Source organism: Choloepus didactylus, chromosome 11 (assembly GCF_015220235.1).
Source record: "Choloepus didactylus isolate mChoDid1 chromosome 11, mChoDid1.pri, whole genome shotgun sequence".
NCBI lineage: Eukaryota > Metazoa > Chordata > Mammalia > Pilosa > Megalonychidae > Choloepus > Choloepus didactylus.
Genome location: NC_051317.1, coordinates 36877699 through 36900053, shown reverse-complemented (window position 1 = coordinate 36900053; position 22355 = coordinate 36877699). Strand labels below are relative to the sequence as shown.

General features: G+C 39.3%; 1 protein-coding gene across 3 annotated transcripts in view; it reads left to right on the top strand.

The window, feature by feature from the left end:
- The first annotated feature begins 3650 nt into the window (after positions 1 to 3650).
- CTNND2 (catenin delta 2) overlaps positions 3651 to 22355 on the top strand; it is a 1032924-nt gene continuing 1014219 nt past the window's right edge. For 2 of the 3 annotated variants that reach the window (XM_037798890.1, XM_037798887.1), the window contains exon 1: positions 3654 to 3819. In XM_037798890.1, the coding sequence (XP_037654818.1) occupies positions 3783 to 3819 (37 nt within the window). In that variant the 5' untranslated portion in view covers positions 3654 to 3782. Of the gene's footprint in view, positions 3820 to 22355 lie in introns of all 3 variants that reach the window. The other variant, XM_037798892.1, reaches the window with a different exon arrangement.

The following is a 22355-nucleotide window of genomic DNA, read 5'->3' as shown; positions in this document are numbered from 1 at the left end:
CTACCTTCACAAGGTTAGGCAATTTGCCTTATTCTCTATTGTTCACTATTGGTTCTCCAATCTTGGCCCAGTGTTTGGACCAGTGTTGAATGAATGAATGAATGAATGAATGACACTATCATATGAGTAGTATTAGTAGTAAAAGATAGGTTAGGCACAAGTGTTTACATTGTATCTTTACTAAAACAGTTAATTCAAATCACTTAACAACTTTGAGATACTCCATAAAACAGAGTAACATTTTCCACTAACGATTAACATTGCCATATATTTTATGATTAAAAGCAAATAGTGAAATAGGGTTTATTAGCCCTTGATACATACGTATATATAATATACGTATACAATATATATAAACTTATTATCACACCACCAGTTAATATTCCAGAGAATATAATTTAAATTTAAAATTTTAAAATATTTCATTACTCTCCCAATTTAAATGCTGAATAGCAACAATAGACGGTTGTATAATGCATTTCAGAAATTTCCATTTATTTATTAATGTGTAACTCACTCTAAAAATTGCAGGAATATTGTCTTCTATTTGAATATTAACAGCAAGATACAGGGCTGTATTTAAATAGTTTTGACTTAAACAAGGATATCGGTCTCCTAAAACTGTCATACTTTGAATTATAAAATGACACATGAACTTACATAAATATTTGGAATTATTAGATTTTCTTCCTAAAAATTAAGTAAAACCTCCAGATTGAAAAAAATGTATTTGCTACAAATTTTGAAGTGATTTGGAAAATCGTGAGCTAGGGCATTTAGTATTTAGATGTTATTTCTCTATCATATAATCTATTAATGAATAGAAAAATTTTTTCGTTTAGCATTGAGTACTATAATTTGAAGATAATAAGCTAATAATTTTCTATCCTGACTGTGAATTAAGTAATTCAGAATATTCCTTTCTACCAGAACCAGCCAAAGCAGGAGGCAAAAGATGGCAGCAGTGAGTCGTTCCAAAATCTAACATTACACATGATCATTTTCCTCTACTTTTCAATATTATTTAATTTTGAATTTAATAATATTTTAAGTTACAAATTATTTTAGAAAAATAGAAATCATAAGTGTTCCAATGAGGCTTGGCACATAGCAAATTAAATCAAAGAAGTCAACACTATTACTGTTATCTTAAATACTCACTTCCCCCTACCCCCAATAGAGTCTGAAGGGACTAGCTATTGAGTCCTTTCCAAGGCCCATAATTAGTGAATAGGATTTGCCATTGCTCATATCAAAAAATGAATGAAAGAAAAAAAACAAAACCTTTCAAACGTAATTTTCTTAACCTACATAGGCATAAAAGACATATTTTCTGAGGATAGTGATACCTTGGCATCTACTTTTAATTTTAATCCAAAGATTAAATGACCTTCCCTCAAACAGCACCCCCACCTCCCCCAATTTCATGAGTTAAAAGATGCAAAGAGGAGTTGAGGTAGAACCAAAACTGCCCAAAGCTAAAGTGGGAATAAAGAGCATCTTTTAATATATAAGGTGCCCTAATGCACACAGTGCTGCTAATTCATCTTGTACCAAGAGATCTGAGATCTGAAATAAAAGATACAGTTCAACATGTGCTCAAATATGGCACTGCAGTGTCACAGGCTGAAAAAGGAAGAAGGGTGATTTTACTGGCTTAAAGACTTGAAAGCAGGCTGGAGAACTATTTTTTTTCCAGCTCTCCACCCCCAGCCTCCCCAAGAGGATTACAAGTGAACATTTGCACTGTTGTCACGAGTCCTTGCTTAATCTGCTGTTTTATGCATTCATTTCTACCTATTTAATCCATCTAAAACTCTACTCTTACTTTAAATTATATTTTAACCTACTCCAAACAACAATATAAAATAGTCCAGAATTATCCCACTTATTTATTTGCTGAATAATCTCTTCTAACACAAAATAGAAGCATGTTACTGAGAATCATAAACCCTCAAATCCCTTTTACTACAATTTCATGTATTTTGTCCTGCTTATCTAGGTCTCAGAAACAAGCTTTGGGGAGGGGTGAAGATCACCACCTCCGACGGTTTGTGAGCTGGGATGGTGACCAGGGATGGGGAACTGATAGCCTAATTAGGAGTGTCTGCCCTGGCCCCTGGACAAGCCGAGCTCTGCCTGCCAACTTCTTGTAAATGCAGCAGGGGTGAGCTGTGTCATGACTCCTGAAACAGGGGGACATGCAGCCAAGGCTCAGAGGGCTTGGTTGACACATGGCAAGGGTCTTGTTTTCCAATAAGGCACTCAATAGGGTGATTCTACTTGTCTGTTTTTCACAGCAAGAGCACACAGAAAAGTCCTGATGGGGTAAATGGACTGGCAAACCATGAGTTGATAGGGAAAATCAATCTGAAAATGAAGAGAGCAATGCCGGATCACTATGGGGACAAAGAGGTGAGTGTTTCCATTTTAGCCCGGGAAAAACGGCAGAAGAGGAAGAAGAGAAAGTTGCCGAGTCCTGAAGAAGACTAAGATAAAGAAGGAAGAGGGGGCTCAGGAGGAGGAGAAGGAGGGGAACTTATTGCAATTTATTCAAGTTCCAGACCGGACAAGAGTCATTGTTGCAGGAATTATATATACACGCCAGATTCACATCCAGAATGAATTTTGTTTAAGGTCTCCCCAACCAAAAACATATGTTAAATGTTTTATAAACATTTAAAAACATGTTTTAGTGTTTTAGAAACATCTTACAAACATGGAGACCATGGGAAGATGGGGCAGGCGCCCTGTAAAGACCTCTCAGAGAGATGTCAAGCCTTCTTTGGTCTAGAACCACAGGATTTGAAAGAACCTCCACTTCCAGCCACCAGCGTGCACGTCCAGCCTGCGTCCCCTCTGGAAGCTATTCTAGAACCCCTTCCACCCCTGCCCTTTTGTTTGACAGACTGACACCTTGCCCCACTAGAAAAAACTGTCAGCAGCTTGCAAGTGAAAGAAGGAACCGGCCCTTTGGAGGGTTCCATCCCTTCCCCGGATCCCTTCCAGCTTTCGCCTGTCTCCCCAGCATCCACCCATCTCGGGTCCAGGGCGTGCGTTCCCAAGGATGCAGGGCCCTCTCCCAACCCCAGGCCTCCTCCCCTCTCTCCTGCTGCTGCTGCTGTTGCTGCTGTGGCTGCTGCTGCTGCTGCGAAAACCAGAAGTGGAATGCGCACGCCGAAGCGCCGCGCTCTCGCGGCGACACTGGGCATGCTCGGCACCCAGGGCAGGTTTCTGCGGCGGGGCGGACGCTCCCTCACTAGCCGGGCGCCCGAGCCGGCCGCCGAAGCATAGGTGGAGGCTGAGGCTGCCGCGCGCCGCGGGAGGAGCCTCGCCCTCGGCGGCGGCGGCGGCGGCAGCGCAGGGTGGCGGGGGCCGCGGGGCGCAGGAGGCGCCGGAGGTGGCCCCAGGCTCGCGCCCGCGGCGGCAGCTGCCCGAGCGGAGCGCCCGGCGCAGCGGCGGCGGCAGCGGCGGCTCTCCAGCCCTGTCGGCGGCGCCCGGAGCCCTCGGCAGCCCGCGGAGCCCACGGAGCCGGGCAGGGGGCGCTGCGCTCGGCGCGCTCGGAGGGGCCGGGGCCGGGCGCCGCGCCCTCGCGTCGGGAGCCGCCTCTCCCCCGCGGCGCTCGCCCCTGCTCCCCGCCAGCATCCCTTGTCCCGCGGCCACGCTCAGACAACAAAAGCGGAGGATGCTGCAGTTGGGCAAGGTCAGGACCTTGCCCTGAAGCCGGGCGGCGGCCCGCACGCCTTTCCCCGGACTGAGGAGCTGTCGCTGGCGGCGGGTGCATGTTCGCCAGGAAGCAGTCGGGCGCCGCGCCGTTCGGTGAGTTGCCTTTGCTGGGCTGCCGGGGCCGGGCGCGCATCCTCCTCCTGGTTGTCGTCGTCGTCCTCCTCGTCGTCGTTATCCTCCTCCTCCTCCCCGCCGCCCGGTGGGGGTTGGTCCGCGGCTCCGGGCCGGCTGGCGGCTGCTGCGCGGTCCTGCCTACCCGGGTGGGGAGGACCGCGATCGCGCCCGGTCCCCTCTCGGAAGACAACTGGGTCCGGAGTGGGGTCCAGGGTTAGTGCCTTTTCTCGGAGCGGTTACCAGGTGGCTTCTCTGCGTGCGCTCCCTGCCTGCCCACCTGGCTCCCCCGGAGGAGGCGTATATAGGGCAACACCAACAATGCTCCAGAACCTACCCGTTGCATTCATGACGTCCCTAGTATACGGGAGAAGACGGGGTGGGGGTGGGGAGGACTTCCCTCCAGTCTTTCACCCTTATGCTCAATGTCATTACGATGTTTGGCTAGAACAAAATGGAAATACTTAGTCATATGCGTCTGGGGCCGTTTCTTCAGTCTCCCGCTGTTTGCCAGACCGAGAGCCCCTTTAGTCTATATTTAGCGGTTTCCGGGGAAGCATTTTCAGCCCGATTCACAGGTTTCGGGGGCATCTGCGTCCTGACAATAGATAGGCTCCGTAAAGCGCCGCCTGAAATCCAGGTTTGGAGAGCTGGGCATGTGTACGGGAGGTACGCGATGTGATATTTGGGTGATCGGTAATTAATGGCTGAAAGCAGAGCTGCTCCCCCCCCCCCCCGACCTTCCTCTTATTCGGGCGTGTAATGTGTTTGCGTGGATTGCTGCTCAGCAGGTTTCGGCCCTCCGTTCTGAATTAAGTCACTACTGAGGTGGTGCAGTCTTCCAGGGCTGTGTGGTGGGCAGACAGACTTAGGGGGTTCAGGGTGTGTGTGTGTGCGTGTGTGTGTGTGTGTGTGTGCGCGCGCGCGCGCGGATGGGTGGGTTACCGCAAAGAAGTGTTACTTCCAAAATGTCTAAAGTTGCATTTCACTGTAATTGTGGGTGTAGTGAAGGATGTGGAGAAGGAGAAAAAGAGGGGCAGTTTCTGATTTCAAGGTTTTTTTTTTCCTCCTTCGTGTGCATCAGTTGAAGTGATCTGGTTTGCTTTGGCTCTGAATGTTATTAACATGCGTGGCTAATGCTATCAAGCAAGCATGTTGGTTTGGATAAAGGGTATGTTAGCGACAGCCCTGACATGCACGGATTTTCACTTTTAGTGACTATGGGACTAATATTTAAGATGCTTGACATTTTCTGCAGTGACTTCCATGAAAATAGGGAGACGCTGGAAACTACCCGGGAGTTATCCCACTGTGCATCTTCCCACCAACAACCCAACCCAGTTCATCTCTTTGCTGTTAGTAATTCACCTGCATGTTTAAAGGGCTTCACAGTCGTGCCACTTCTAAAAATCCCTTGGAAAAGTGTTTGACGTGACTCGTATCAAATTACAGGGATGAACCTGTGCATAATTTGGGGTGCTTGTTCTACAGGAAGTATTACAGATAGAGGCGGTATCCTCCTCTGTGCTTTAATCTGCTGTCAAATGTCTTTTTGTTGTTGTTGTTTTTTGTTTAACAGATCTTTCCACATGCAAAATCCATTGCTAATATTGTTGACAAAAACGTTAAGTGGTACCATTACTGGTCTGTGGATTATCAGGTTTCAGGACTTGAAAGAAGGTGATCACATTCAGAGCTATATGATGAGGCTTAGAATTATATTGAGAACAAGTCAGCATTGCAGAAAGATAAGCAAGGTCTAGAAGACTTGCGTTAACTGAACAGTTAACTGTCCAGTGTGATTAATTTTACCAGTATTGCTTTAGGTTCACATTACCCGAGAACTTTCTTAGAGCACTTGGAACACACTGTTATGCTTGCTGTGTTGTTTTAATATAAAATACCTTTCAAAAAAAGGCCATAGAGGAAGTATATGTGCATTTCTCTCTTTCCTTTTTGAATTTTTTCTTTTGGGTCTAGTGTTTCAGTTTAAATAGGATTCTTAAGGGACTGATCTATATTGCTGTGTGTCCACGTGTGCATCCAGAGAGCAGCTGATGGACATGAGGAAAAAAACTACATGCATTGTCTTGTGTGAGTTTTACGTTGTATTGTGGAACTGCAAATGATAGTACCTGATTGAATGGCAGTTGTGATGAATACATGGAGTGGTTGTGCTAAAAAAATTGTCATAGTCTTGCAGAAAAGAGTTATTTAAATTGCAGTGTGTTTGTGTACTTGTAGAACTTAATCATTATAGATGTCACTAATGTTTTCACTTTTGTAACAAAAGTCATGCACTGTCAAATGACGATATTTCCAACAACTTCACATCTTTCACAATAGAATACAAGCCATTTTTTTCCTCCCCATGAAAGGGTTCATCATAGAGAGAAAAAAAAAAGATATGTAATGGATATTAGTTGGCAAATATAATTTATAGTTTGTTAAATAATTTCTAAGGATAGCATCACTTTCATAGTGCCCTCTAAAATTAAAAATGACAGTTGAGTATTCTCAAAAATAACATTAGTTTTGGCATGTAATTGAAGGTGCAGTGCCTTTTCTGAAAATGTTATAGAACTTGCTGTTGTCTGGTACGCCTTGTCAAAGTCCTCTTTCTTATGGCTTGCATTTATATGGAACTGAGGAATTTTTGCAGAGTGATTTCATCAGATGGTTCTTATGCACAAATATATTAAAGTTTTTCTTAAAATAATATATTGTTATTTGGTAGTCAATAAGGTCAGTTACACTTGGAATGGACCAATATAGCTAGTTGTAGCAATGCAGTTGAACTAAATAAAACAGAAACAGTTACATTTTGAACTTCCAAAAGTTCATGGAACAGAACATGGGAATATCTGTCTCTGATTGTTTCCTGTGTGAGCATTACTTTCATTTCTTTAGTGGAGAATTGTGACGCTGCTTCAATCTTCCCGGTGTAGTCTTTATTTAAAATGATTCTGCATGGTTAGGAGGGCTCAAATTTGAATGCCATAGTTGAGGCAATGAACTAATACCAAGAGTAGACTGCCAGTTATTTTTAAATACTGTACTGCACTCTAAAATGTGGTACAGTGGATCTTTGCTGGTTGATTTACAGGTCAGAAATACACTTTCTGGCTAAATTCTTCATTTGACTCCCACCTTGGGTTTTATAATTCAGATTCCAAAGGTACTCTCAGGGTCACAGCATTTTGTTGGCTTTGTGATAACTGTTAGGTGGTTGCATGTAAAAGTTAATTTGAGTTAGGTGGTTGCATGTAAAAGTTAATTTGAGTACGAACAGTTTATGACACCTGTTGCTAGCTTCAAGTTTATCTGATTATATGCCAAAGTAACAGCCTTTTATATTAACATAAAATATTAAACATGTCATAGATAAATAGTTTCTATCATATTGGCTGCCAGTTCAGCCTACTGATGAATGAACTGCTTGTCTGGGTTTAGTGACTCCAGCAATATTCGTAAACAATACCTCTAACCTGGGAAACTAAATGAAATATTTTATCAACCTCTGCTTTTACTCCATTAAAAATATCCACACTCAGAAATGTGTAGTTATGACACCTGTGACTTGATTACATGCCAGTTAAGTGTAATTTCAAGCTCCGTATCATGGTTAATTGATGTGTAGGACATATCTAAGCTATATTAGGATTTTGAAGTTATACTCTGTATCAATTAGTTTTTGACAAATTGGAAATATTGACCAAATAGGTGAAACAATGCTTCTTAGAGGCTTTCCATCTTAGACAAATATTCACCTGTGTCCCTTGGTGAAAAATACAGAGTCCTGAAAAGTGATCTGTTAAATGAGTTATATATATAGAAACTCATTATTCCATTAATTGTCCATTCACATTTAAAAATACATTTCTACAAAGAAAGCTGGGCTCTGCCCTACACTGAGTGACCTTTGAGTGGAATGCTCTTTTGGATTCTGCTTCAGGCAGGTGCAAGGACGTGGAAAGAGCACTGGCTTTGGGTGGATCTCAGCTCTGTCATTTCTTCTTGCCTTTGTGATCCTCAGCCTTTAACTCAGTTTCTTCATCTGTAAAATGGGTACAATAAAGCAGAATATCTCAAAATACTGTTTCAAAGATCAAGAAAGTAAATACTATTTCAAGGATAAGTGGTTTGTAAATTGTAAAAGTTTATACAGATGCATGAGATACATATCTATACATTAAGATGGATACTTACGATTGATATTTGTATTATTAAATAGGTTATATAGGCTACTTCCCTCTCTAGCAAAGGCTACTAAATGAGTATACCCTCTCTTTAACCCTGTTGTAATATTACTTTATTGTATAGATTTGTATATAATATATACCAAGTTTTCTAATCTGAAACATATCAATCCTTTACTTATTAATATACAAAATCGTGAAACTAAAAGAGAAGTAATTTATATCTCCTATTTAATTATTTTAAAAAGGTTATTTCAAAAAATAAAAATTATTTTTAAAAGATTCTTATCTGATAGCTAAAAATTGAAAAAGTTTGATAGTCTTTATTATTTAATTATTTACTTGATAATGACAAAATTTTCCATGTAGATTAAGATCACACAAAGAATATAGACAGGTCAATGAACATCCCTCTCTGTGAGGTCAAATATTAAACAGCTGTTCAGTTTAGAATCACAGAGCATGAATTCCTGTCTAATATCATTGTGACAAAGGGAAAATAAACTTTAAACAATGAAATTTTTTACATAAAGAGAAGACCCACCCACCCCTTCTCAATTAAAATCAAGTCATGGGTAGGAAAAAAGATTAAAAAATGTATCTATATCCTTTTATCCTTTTTTGAAAGTAAATGGTCATTTTCATTTGTCATTTCACTCTTAGTATCTTCAGTGGAGACACAAAAGTACAAATGCCTCTGGGTTGATTTATGCTCAGCTCCTGCTGGATGAATGTTAATTGTTACAATAAACTCTGTAACACTTTTATGTATCTTGGAATTTGTTACAGAATGTGACCTGTATAACAGGAGACTAATTTATCTTCAGTCAGAAAAACATTTTGACAATAAATATGGCTATTTATATTCAAATTTATGTGTTGTGGGAACTGCCAATTATAAGTTACCAGAGTAAAACACGTTACAATAAAAGATCTTTCTGATTTTTGGATCAAAGTAGGAGGCTTAGCTATTAATATTTTCATTGGTTAAATAAATAAACGATTCAAAATAACTACAGGTTTGAATGATACTGAAAACATGACTAAATGAGATGGTTATTTTATGGCAATAGATGTTGGGGAACAGTTAATTCTATCATCAGAATTGCAGTAAACTCATTTATCCTGCATAAGAAAGGCTGGAATTTTCTCACTCACATTTTTGCTTAATAAATGATAACTGCAACTGCCGTGAGAAAGTAGATTCAACAGATGCGTGTTAAGAAAAGCGCATTTTATAAGCCTGTTTCAATACAATTTACCAGGGCTTTTGGCTCAGGGGATTCTTCATAAACTTACAGTGCTTATGGTAAGATATCTTCTCATTTACATATGTAACACTCACCGAAGGGTATGTGTTTACCTTGAAATCACAAAATTTGCCAAAATATGGATTGTTGGTGTTTTTAAGGAGCCCAATAAATATCAGCCCCTCTTCCCCCAGGTACTGAACAAGGAGGGAAATTGGTGGGGGTGAGCTCAGAGGGAGAAAGAGAAATTTCCTTGGATGGAAATCTCAGAGTGTCAGTTTTGTTTGGACATAGTTTGTTGAGACAGTCAAGTGCCATCCCAGGACCTTGGCCTTCCTGCCTTCCGCCCCACAGGGACAGAGCTGCCTCTGAGCCAGTGGAGCCCAACCCTCACTTTCTGCAGGCAGGTAGAAGAGGAAGAAGGCAGGGGCAGGCCATGCTCACCTGGTTTATGCTTCTGAGACAGAGAAGTGAAGGGCTGCAGAGAAGCCAGGAGTGTTACATTCATTATATTCCCTTCACCTGGATGGAAATAACACAAGTGAGGAAGCAAAGTTCCCCCACTGACATGGCTTAGAGAGACTTCTGATTGATAGAATTCTAGATACAGTAGCTTTCACAGTCCTTAGCTTAGTAGTTGAACTCTTTAAATATTTTATGGTATTTTGACACACTGTATCAGGAATCATCACAGGAGAGTCTAATGCCCTGGCTGATTTATGGAGAGTATAGTACACGGAATCCAACTGATTTATGTATCGCCAACTTTAAAATAATTCACTCTCAGTGTTTCTTCCCTACTCCCCACATTGGTGTTTCACTGCTAATAATCGGAAGGCCTTGTAAAGTGGTGAGAATTGGGCGTAAAAAGGACAGTGTCAAAAATCCAGCTTCCTAAACCATATGTATATGATGATCCATGTTGGCCATTATCAATAGAACTTTGTACCTTGATGTAGATAATTAGAGTTAGGCTGTTGTTTAATGTTTTACGTTTAATGGGAACAATAATTGATACAGTCGAGAAAGTCAAAAAAATTGAATTTCTGAACAGATAGTTATGTCTTATTTGACTCCAAAAATGACTACTCAACCTAAACATGCTCACTTCTTGAAATACTGTAAATGTTATTTTTCTTCATCATATATTTTATTTGGACTTTCAAGCAAAGTAAGATAGCAATCATTACCTTCAGTAGCACAAAATAATTTGATTTCCAGAAAGAGAAACATATATGGAAGCAAACAAAGTCACTCAAAAATAAAAGAGCCACAGTTCAGCCCCCTGTCTGTAATGTAGTCTTCGTTGGTGCCGAGCATGGTTCTCGAACTCTGAACTCTGGGAAAGGATGAGGAGGAGGAAGAGTTCATCAGAAAGGCAGGTGGGTGAAATGATGGCCAGTAGAAAGTGAAATCATGTTCCCTTCACCCAGAACCCTGCAGGTGCTGCAGGAAAGCTGGGATTCGTTGCGTGTGGATCACAGTGTTTATTTTATGGCTCAAGTTAGTTTGAAAAAGTAATAATATTAAATCTGTAGTAGGTACATAGACACATGTTTGCACCTCTGTCCATAGGACTATTATGCAGCTATGAGTTGGTTTTTCAAACAACAGTTAATTATATGGGAAATGGTATCTAAGGTCAAGAAGAAAAGCAAGGCAAAAAATAACTTTTAAGTATAAAATCCAGAACACATACAAGTACATGCTCACACATGCAAATCCGTGTTTAAGGCAGGGTTTCAAGTGTTTTATTCTTTTTATATTAATCTTATACATTAAGTATATCAGAGTTTACATATTGCATCTCTGTACAGGAAAAAAAAGTAGCATGCTTTAAATTCTTGAAAACACATTTGTATATTTTGTTTGGGTTAAATCTCATTAATTACTTGAATGCATGATTTGAAGTTAACAAGGTTCATTCTTCATTGGCTATATGTTGCACATATTCTAATCAGTGCCATGCTTGGGTTTTCTCTGTTTGAATTTAAATGTATTGAGTTAGTTTAACAAGTTGGTGTCTTCTTCAGAATTCACATTAGTGAAATGCTTTTCTCTTTTTTGACTAAGGTTTATTTTTTTCTGTTTTCAAAAGTACTGCATGCTCATTAAAAATTAGAACATACAAAAATGATGAAAATGAATTAAAATCCATATATTCTCTCAAGCCCCAGAAATGACTATTTTTAGCAGAAATACTAATCCACGCATATTTTTAAATTTAGAAGATTTCTCATATTTTCTTTTGTTACCTTTACCTTTTTTACCATGTTAGTCCATTTTTCTTATATAATTAGTATTCATTTTTAGTGTCTGTCTTCTGTGACTTTATGTAATAATCATTTACGTAAGCAACACTTTGGGGAAATTGAGGGCATTTTCATTTAATTTGCAGTATATATGGTGCTGTGGTTAAGATACTGAAAGCTAAATAGATCTCAAGATATTTGCTCAGGAATACTTCTGAGAACTGGATTTTTCCAAGGCTGTGGATTCATATTGTCAAATTGCCCTCCAGAAAGGTTATATAATTTATATTTCACTGAGCAAGGCATGAGTGTGCCAATTTTTCCATGATTTCAACAACACTGGGAGTTATAATTAAAAAAAAAAAAACAGAGATCGTAGGATGAAAATTGTATTTTCCTGTGGTTTAATTAGCTTCTCTTTGTATATTGCTGAGGTTAAATATTTCATAACTTTATTACCCACTCCTAAGTCTTTTGTGAGTTGTCTTTTCATATCTTCTGTGCATTTCTCAATTGGCCTATTTGCCTTTTTTCTTATTTGTTTATATTTTATGTAGTAATTACTTCGGCTTTTGTCATGTTTTAACAGTAATCCTCATCTTACTAATTTTATTTGGAAAGCACAATTATAAAGCTTGTAGTTAAATCTGTCCATTTTTCCTGGGGGATTTCTTCCTTGAAGGAAAAATTTTGTTGCTCACCGATTTTGTGTACCTCAGTAGTAAGAAAGGAATGCAGCAAATACTTGAGAGAATACATCTCAGCTTGATAGAGTTCATATCCCACTGTTCCTACTTTTTAGCAAGCGGATCGGTTACTACTGAATACCATTGTTGATAGAGAGGAAATAATAATTCCTGTGTCATGCAATTACTGTAAGGGCTTATTAAGAGATTATGTGCTGAAAATACTTAGCACAGCACCTTGTATATTTGTGAGCTTTCAAAACCATTAGCTCTATCTGTTGCTAAATAATAAAGATGACCTATCCTTTCCTCTAGTTCTGACTTTTGCTTTTCCTTCTTGAAGTGTAATCCGAGGCACCTAGCCTGGCTCGGGGAAAGGCATGTGAAGGAAAGGTATTAGGGACGCTCTGTGTATCCGTCACTCTGTGACTTCCAGCAGTGCCTTTTTTCTCTGAATGTTCCAAGTTCATTGTCAACAGTAAGGCTGGATGCCATTCTTAGGCCAATAGATGATTTTTGTACACCTCCTGCCCCAGTACATGTAGCTTCCCTTTCTCTCTGGTCTCTTAGGGCCATGCTTCTGCCCTCCCTCCCCATCTGATAATGGTAACCTGTCTTTCTCATCATTGTCTTAGTTTAGTTGGCTTAGACATTGCAGGTAATGATTGTCTCAGTTCTGGAAGCTGGAAGCCCAGCATCCAGGTGACAGTGGGATCATGCTTTTTCTCTTCTGCCCTGGTGGTGGCTTGCTGGCCACCCAGATCCCAGTCTCTGAACTCTGTCACCTGCCATCTGACTCCTTCTGTCTCTTCTTCCTCCTGTTTCCAAATTTCCTCTGCTTGTAAGGACTCCAGCCCCCATGTTGTAGTAAGGCCCACCCTGATTCAGTTTGGCTTCATCTTAACTAAAAATTCTTTGAAGATCCTCTTTAAAAACGAGCTTATTCACAGGACCTTGGCCTGAGACTTGAACATGACTTTGTGGAGGATATGATTCAATCCATATCCAGAGGGGCACTCTGGAGGCAGCTCTGGGTTGGGATTCAGAGTTCTAGAATCTAAATTGTGCTTGGCACTAGCTTTCCCTCATGAGCTTTGACCCATTTCCTCATCAGGATTAGAATCCATGGGACTGTGATGCATTAATTCATGTGAAAATGTTTTGAGAAGCATAATCATGATGAACATTTAAAAATAAATTTTATTTCTTGGAACTCTTGATGTCCTTCAAACATTGGCTACATTTCTTTTTATACAAAAAGAGAGAAATTGGAGTCAAAACATTTTCTTGCCTGTAATACTAAATCTCTGACCTCCATTACCAGTAGGGTTATAAAGTGTCCAATCCCCTGTGGTGGTAAAGATAGTGTTACTTTCCAAGCCATCGGCTATCACCTAAAGGGAGAATTCTCCTTTATTCATCAGTGGAAGTAAATTCTTGCTATTTCTTTGTAGCACTTTAAAAATTATAAATTATTCCAATTTGGCTAAAAAAATTTTCCCTATTTTTTTTTTTTCTTTTTGCACAGATATTGTGCTTCTTCAAGAAGGGAATAGTGTTCTTTGGAGAAAGAAGTTTGTAGAAATGTCCCCAGAATATTATTTTCTCCCCTGGTGGGCTGCTGAGTCTGGCGCCTGGGAGGTTTTATCAGAACAGTTTTAGAAGTGTGAACAGTAGCTGGCTTCCATTTTTTGAACATATTTCCTTAAATACTTCTGACAAAATTTCAGAGAAGTCTTATCACTGTAACTGTAGCCTACTAATGGGAAGAAACCATGTGTAAGTCACAAAAATTTAATCGCTTTCCTGTTCTCAAACTTCTGGAGGATGGACAGAAGGGAAATTAAAATCCCTGTTTGATTATGTTACTTAGAGAGTATCAAAGTTTGAGGCATTCTAGCAACAATGCTAATCATGGTTTTGTTCCCTTCTTAGAGTGGTTTGAGATATTATCAGTTTTTTCTTACAAATCTAAGTCTTCTGTTCTGTGGCTTGGGGCAGTCTGCATTATAAATTGCCTAACGATCCGATCCCATATGTCTTGTTTCAGCAGTTGAGGGGATTTTAATGGCATGTGCATGGACCCAAGTTAGATGCAGAGTGTTCAGGTGAGGGTACAAGAGCAAGAGGGTGGGTGGGGGAAATTAATGCTCTGGTGACATCCCTTCTTTCTCTGTAAACACAGACTGTGGACACAGAAGCCTGCACAGTTGCTGGTAGGCTCTGATATAGGGGATGGGAGTCTGGTCTCACCCGGTAAGAAGTGCAGAAATCTCAGGAAGTGGGAAGTTCAGAGCACATAGTTGAAACCAGTTTTGGCAACAGAACTTTTATAATGGGCTGGTCGATGATTCATTGATTTATCCATTCATTCAACAAACTGGGCTGAATATAAGTTTCAAAGCAGCAAACTATGAAGAGTAGCAAAGAGCATGCTTTGGCTGTGCACCTCCAGTGCCGGATAATCCAACCCCTTCTGATTGGTTGGCCCTTTCCCCCTGGTTGACAGGTAGCTACTTCTATCCATTTCAGACTTGGCTTCTTTCTTTCTCTCCTCTAAGAAACACCCCTCAGAATGCTGTGCAGCTTTATTTCTTGTGGCATTTTGGAAATCCTCCCCCTTCTCCTGTGTGCCATTTTGTTGAAATGCATCAGTTGCTACAAGGATCCAAGCTCTTTCAGTATTAAACATGGATACTTTACATTTATGCAATATAATAATATGAGCTTATGTGGCTTCCTACTGGACTGAGAAATTACACTTTTTACAATAGCACTGTTCTACCTGCAGAATGGGAGGTGACATGGGGCTGTGAGTGGGGCAGCAGGGTGACAGCTCCATGAAATGGCCACATGAGTTGAACAGGGCATAGGAGGAAATATAAGCAAAGCTACTCCTCTGAGCTTTATAGCATGTTATTCTTTATAGTGCTTTCCCATGTATTACCTTTTGAAAGTTAGGATAGGAATTTTGAAAGAAACATAATAGAGTTTTGGACCAGTAGGAGATTGTGTCATGTTTGCTGATTTTCAGACGATCTATAGGTGATACTCATCTGAGTTTAAATATACATGTTTTCCTTACAGATGTTGTTTATCGTTTTAGCCAATTGAGATTTGGTGGGTCCAAGATTTAGTGGCTATATGATTTTTTTTTTTTGCTTTGATCCAAAGAAGATGCTGTCAGACTCCATGAGTTATTCTTACAGTGGCTTTCAATGCCCTTCATGTTTAAATAGTTGTGCCTGTTGCCCATTGCGTTTTCTCCCCCTTCTTACTTTTTTAGACAATACTGCTTTGTGGACTATGAAAGAAAAGTCTATTTCTTATCTGTTGTACCTTATTAGGTATCTATCTATTCTATCTATCTATCTATCTACACCCATGATTTATGTTAAATTGCTGCCCCTTATGCTATGAGTGATTTCAGTTTCTCTGCAGTATGGTTTTCATATAAGCAGAGCACTGTTACCTCTGTTTATTGATAATGTTATCCTGAAGTAAATCTCACTGGTTATTTGGCAAAAGGCAGGGCAGCTTCTGTGTCCATCACAAGGCTTCCAGAAGGATAATGAAGATACTCTGGTCAACCCAATATATCCACATGGTACGCAACATTTGGCCATGATCCCATCAGCTTGTGGAAAAGGTTGGCCATCATCATGTCAAGAAACTAAGCTGGTTTTTCCCATGTGCTTATTGGGCTCAACAATATACACAGTGTCAGATTTCAGGTGTTACTGCGTGCAGATGTTTGATGTTATAGAGAATGCTCACACTGTCAGAAGAATTTGTGAAGCCATCATCATGTCAAGAAACTAAGCTGGTTTTTCCCATGTGCTTATTGGGCTCAACAATATACACAGTGTCAGATTTCAGGTGTTACTGCGTGCAGATGTTTGATGTTATAGAGAATGCTCACACTGTCAGAAGAATTTGTGAAGCTGTTGGTAGATCCCCATTGTGACAAGGTCTGGGCTGCTCTGTAGCATGGACTAGATAGTTGAGTGGCATATTGAACGGCATAAATATTACTTAAATCCAAACTTAAGGGTATAATGTATTTCCTTCAGTCAGATAAGGCAGGGAAAACATGTCCAAAGGCATATATGCAGTGTGAGAATGCAACCTGGCTTTGGAAGAACTTCACTAAATCAAAATACAGTGAGACACCACAGGGCAAGCCATCAAGAGCTCCTTCGCTGAGGAAGGCTGATCTCTCGCCCATTCCCTATGTGAATGAGAATCACTATAATAGTGTGGGTAAGCTGTTATCAGTTACTCTTCAGTTCACTTTAAAAGATTTTCTTTGATTTATAAAATACAGCATGTGCCACTTAAAACAATATGCTATATAGAATACCTCAATAAACATTTCTATGTTTTCTAGTATACTATATGCCAAAGGCTATTTTATTTCTCTTCTTCAAAATTGCACAGTTGCTTCTCGTCTTGGCTGGCCCTCCCACTTCTCGTCACTTTCCCCCTTAAAGTGTGGATCTGCGTGGACATCATCTCTCATCAGGATTTCTGCAGCGGTCTTCTGCCTTAACTTCTGCCTCTTTGCCATTTATTATTCCCACAGCAACCAGACCCTCTAAATTCACTCACATCTTTCCTTTGCTTATGACCCTGGTAATGGCAACCAGAACAAAACCCACCCCCTTCCTGTCTTCTCGCATCTCTTTCCTCTCTCCCATTACATTAGGCTACAGCCTCCTTGGCCATCTTTCTTTCCTTCCTCAACATCCAATTAAAACAGACCCCCTCTGAGTTTCTCTCCTGACGGTCACCATGTTTTTACCTTCTCCAATAACATATGCATGAACCAGAAAGCACCTCCTTTATTTACTGATTTACAAGCTATTTTTCACATCTCCCCCCATTAGAATGCAAGCTCCTTGAAGGTTGGTCATTAAAAGGACTTTAAAATATGTCATATACTGATCTAACACAAATAGGGACTCACGAGCTTTAATGTACGCCTGGCTTGTAAGTGGATGCCTTAGGTGGGATAAATTTTTAATACGCAATAATCTTTGGATCGTATCACAGATGTATGTTGAAATGAGATGACAAGATAGAAGACAGACAATCGATCACTGAGTGGATGTCAGAGATCAGTGCGGTGATGAGTTGGTAAGAGGAGCCTGTGTTTTCTCGTGTGGCTCCAATCTAATGCTTTCCACTATCGGGTCAGCTGGAATGTGATTTCCTGGCATCCACAAGTGTATCACCTTGTTTCTCCAAGGCAGATTATCTCATAGTAAATAGAATACAAATGTGCCAGTATTTTGCTGCAAGAACATATTAAAATTATTTTTACAACAATAAATAGGGGTGCACCAAATTTATGTTTTCATGGGCTCAATAAAAAGTAGTGGACTGTAAAATTCAGGGAAATGTTGATTTAGATGAAAACTTGTGGGATATTCTTTTATCAGTACATTATTTGAAGAGAAATATAACTGAATAATGGCAAAAATTGGAAGTAATTAGCATATTGTAATTATCAGAAGTAGATTTATTTTTTAAGTGAATTTATGTTGAATTCCCCATTATGTTTAAACTGAAGACACCATCTATGATTTGGAATATTGTCAACTGAAAGAAAAGTAAATTATTTTAAATTACTGCACAATTATCCAAATACTAATCTTGGCATAAGACCTCAAAGGGTACATACTGGAAATGTCATGAGGTGCTTTATAAAGAATAGCTGTGGATGTGTTTGGAATATGAATTTTTTAAACTGCTACATAATAAAATGTTAGAAATTAATTTATGTGACTCCAAGCATGGTATTTTAGGGGTTTCATGTGTTTACTTTTATTTCATCTTATACAGGAAATGTCTGTAACTTAGAGTTACTGTTAATAACAAAGGAGTGTTTGCTTTCATAAACTTTAATATCTCATATGTTTGGCTTCTACTTTCACAAAAACCCCTTTCCATATAAATTAGCTATGACTTTAGTCAAAATATGTCTTTGAAATATAAAACCTGCTTGTAGGAAATGCTTGATGTTATTAAACTAGTGGCCTTGGATTGGGGAGAGTCCTTCTGTCAACAAAAGTATATTATGGTGGTTCCCCTTTGATGTTTAAATTGTCGAAACCCACTCAGTTTTTTCTCTCTTGGAACATTGTATTGGCTGCATAATTCTGCATCTTTAATCTTTTTTAATAGACTTTAGTTTTTAGAGCACTTTAATGTTTACAGAAAATTTGCACCCAAAGTACAGAGTTCTCATAGAGCAGCTTCTCCCCACATCTTGTCCCCTCCCCAGTTCTACAGGTTTTAACAAATGCATAATATTGTGTATCTGCCATTATAAAATCATACAGAACAGTTTAACTGCCCTAAAATTTCCCAGTGCTCCATCTGTTCACCCCCACCCTCCAAACCCCTGGCAACTACTCATTTTTTAACTGTCTCTATAGTTTGCCTTTTCCAGAATACTAAATGGTTGGAATCATACAAATGTAGACTTTTCCGACTGGCTTCTTTTGCTTAGCAATATGCCTTTAAGGTTCCTCCATGCCCTTTTGTGTCTTGATAGTGATTTCTTATCATGGCTGTATAGTACTCCACTGGGTAGTTGTACAACAGTTTGTTTATCCATTTACCTATTGAAAGACATTCCAGTTTTTGCCAGTTATGAATAAAGCTGCCATAAACATGCATGTGCAGGTTTTTTGTGTGGATATGAGTTTTCAACTTATTTAGACAAACATTTAGGAGCATGATTTTCTGGATTATATAGTAAGCTGAGGTTTAACTTCATAAGAAACTGCCAAACTGTTTCCTTTTGAATATGTCTGTAAATCAAGTCTTAAAGTCACTGACTGAACTTGTCTTAGGGAGCAGTTTGGGGATTTGCAAGTGGACAGGTGTCACCTGAGCAGGTGCTCTGATGCTGGTAACCCCACAGGCTCTGGGGACCCCACAGGCTCTGGGGAAGGCGGCATCCAGCCACTTCCCACAGTATTCAGACGGCGCTGCTGACATGTAGCATGTTCTCTCACTCTTTCATCTTTGGGCATTCCGTAAAGACAAAGTGACTCTCACTTACCTGTTTGCCAAATGTAATATACATCTTGAAAAGGCTGCTATTTAAGGGTCATCCTGGAAATTTGAAAAATAGAGATCCAGGCTTATATCACCATGTCGTTCTTGAAAGTTGGGAAGGACCATATGAAATTGCTGACATTCAACTGCCTTTGACCTACAAAATTACAATTTGAATCTAATAATTTTCATTCTCATTAATTGAGGAGCTAATTCCTAATTAAAAAATAAAATTTATACCTCCTCCCACCCCAAAACTCACCATTTAGTGGGTTAACAATACATGAGATTCTAATTCTCTTGTGTTTTTAAGTTCTAAGGGAAATGTGCCAACTCTTTTAGGTCATGGGGGAACCATTGATTGGATTAAGGTTGGCAAGGCTGGGAAGAATTAACTTAAGTCCCTGAGCAACTTAAAGAACCTTCAGCTGGTATTTTTGGCCCTGGGGAGTGGAATGGAGACAGGCGTTCTCTGCAGAGGCAGCTCATCTTTGTGTCTTCGTCAAAGATTCTATCTTCCCTGTGTCTTTTTAGCCTGGCTAAAAGGTTGTAGCGTTGACCTTTAAACGCTACAGCATTTAATTAAAGGAGAAATAAATGGAATGTTCTCATATTTACATGAGAATATTTTCTAAGCTTCAACAATTTTTTATGTGTTTTTAAATGTGATTGTGCTAAATGAGATTACAATTCATATAAGAAGACCATTTATTTATATAATCCAAGTTTCTGGGTCTTGTCCAAATGTTTGCTTCAAATTGGATAGCTGTAATGCTAAGTTGCAGATATTAAAATACAGATTAGTTTCTAGGAATACAAGTAAGCAATTCATAAAAATTTGTTAATTAAAAAATCTAGTTCTCTCCTTTTGATATAATATAATGAAATGGCACTTTACAGATCTTCCTCCTCAAAACCCATAACACCAGTCTAATTGTGAGAAAAACATCAGGCAAATGCCAGTTGAGGGACGTTCTACAATAGACCTGATTGGTAATTCTCCAAACTGTCAACGTCATCAAAAACAAGAAAATCCTGAGAAACTGTCACAACCAAGAGGAGCCTAAGGGAACACGGCAAGTACATAAAATGTGGAATCCTGGATGGAATTCGGGAACAGAAAAAGGACATTGGGTAAAACTAAGGAATAAAGTATGGATTTTAATTAATAATAATAATGTATCGATGCTGGTTGTTAATTTTAACAAATGGACCATACTAGTATAAGTTTTTCAGAATAGGGGAAACTGAGTGTGGAGGTATATGGAAATGCTCTTCTATTTCACAATCTTTCTATAAATCTAAACCTGTTTTAAAAGATAAAGGTTTTTTTTTAAATCTAAGTTTTAAATACTAGAAAATTTTAAATCCTTTGCCTAAAGTTTTAAAATGTCTCAGTGAAGAATGTTTTTGTTTGATTTTAATAGATTTGGATAATTTAAAAATTGTTAATTAAATCTCTTTATTAGTTATTAAATAGTAAAATTGGCATAAAATATTTTTCATCACCTATGTTCTGAATTCATGGGTAAGGTGAGGTGAGGGAGAATAACTTCTCAAAATTAAAAGAAAAAAAAGCAATTTAAAGGAAAATTCCTGTAATTGTTTTGGTTTTAATGATGGCCTGGAATCATATGAATGGTTGGAAATTTGCTAAATTTCTTACATGATGTATTTTGTTTACTTTGTGGATTTATAGAAGCAGGGGGCATTTTCATATTTATTCTTTGAAAATGTTTTAACAAATGAGTGGGAACATTTTCTTCCCTCCATTTACAAAAACAAAAATTGCAATTTGAACCATTTTACTGATGTGCAAAGATAAACTTTTAACGCTTCACTACCAGCCCTCTCACACAGCCCACACAATTCTGGGTTAAGGTTGCTAGACTTAGCAAGTGAAAATACAGGATGCCTAGTTAAATGTGAATTTCAGATTAACAACAGATTACTTTTAAGTATAAGTATGTCTCAAATATTGCATGGGATATACTTATACTAAAATTCTTTGTTATTTATTTGAAATTCAAATTTAACTGGGCTTGTTCACAGTCTCTTGGGCACAAAGTGAGCTACAATTGCAATTCTCTTATGATGAAAAAAATAATAATCATTGTTGAACCTTTTTCATATGTCATGGACTCCCACACCTTACTTGTGGTAGAAACCCTTCTTCTTGGCTTACTAATTCTTCAAGGTAATTATCTCAAAGGTCATTTCCCATGTGCTGAACCTTATAGTCTTCAGTTCAAAGTGAACTCTTATAACATGTTTGTTTTCCGTTTACTATGGAACATTTAACATATTGCCTTTTATTATAATCAACTGCAACTTGTTAGACTGTCACCTTGAAGAAAGAATCTGTCTCATTTCTCTGAGTACCTCGTACAAATTAGCATAATACCTGTTGCAGTTTGCTAAAGCTGCCATTATGCAAAACACCAGAAATGGATTGGCTTTTAGCAAAGGGGATTTATTAGCTTACAAATTTACAGTTCTAAGGCCATAAAAGTGTCCAAACTAGGGTATCAACAAGAGGATACCTTCACTGAAGAAAGGCTGATGGCATCCGGAACACCTTTGTCAGCTGAGAAGGCATGTGGCTGGCATCTGCTGGTCCTTTGCTCCCGGGTTCTGGTTTCAAAATGGCTTTCTCTAGAATGTCTCTGGGCTTTGGTCTCTCTTAGCTTCTCTCTCTCAGCTCCTATGCATCCTTGCTTGTTCTCCCAGGGTGTTGTCTCCTAGCATCTGGTGGGGCGGGGAGGGGGGAGTTCTCTCTTAGCTTTTCCAGAGCAAGCTCTGGGCTTCATCTCTTAGCTTAGCATCTCCAAATGTATTTCTGTCTTCATCACCAAGTGTCTCTGAGTGTCTGGGCCTGTGCGGGCTCTTAGCTCTCTTCAGGACTCCAGTGATCTAATTAAGACCCACCCTGAATGGGCAGGGCACACCTCCATGGAAATAATCTAATCAAACGATCTCACCCACAGTTGGGTGGGTCATATCTCCATGGAAACAATCTAATCAAAAGGTCGCACCCATAATAAGTTGGCATCCACAGGA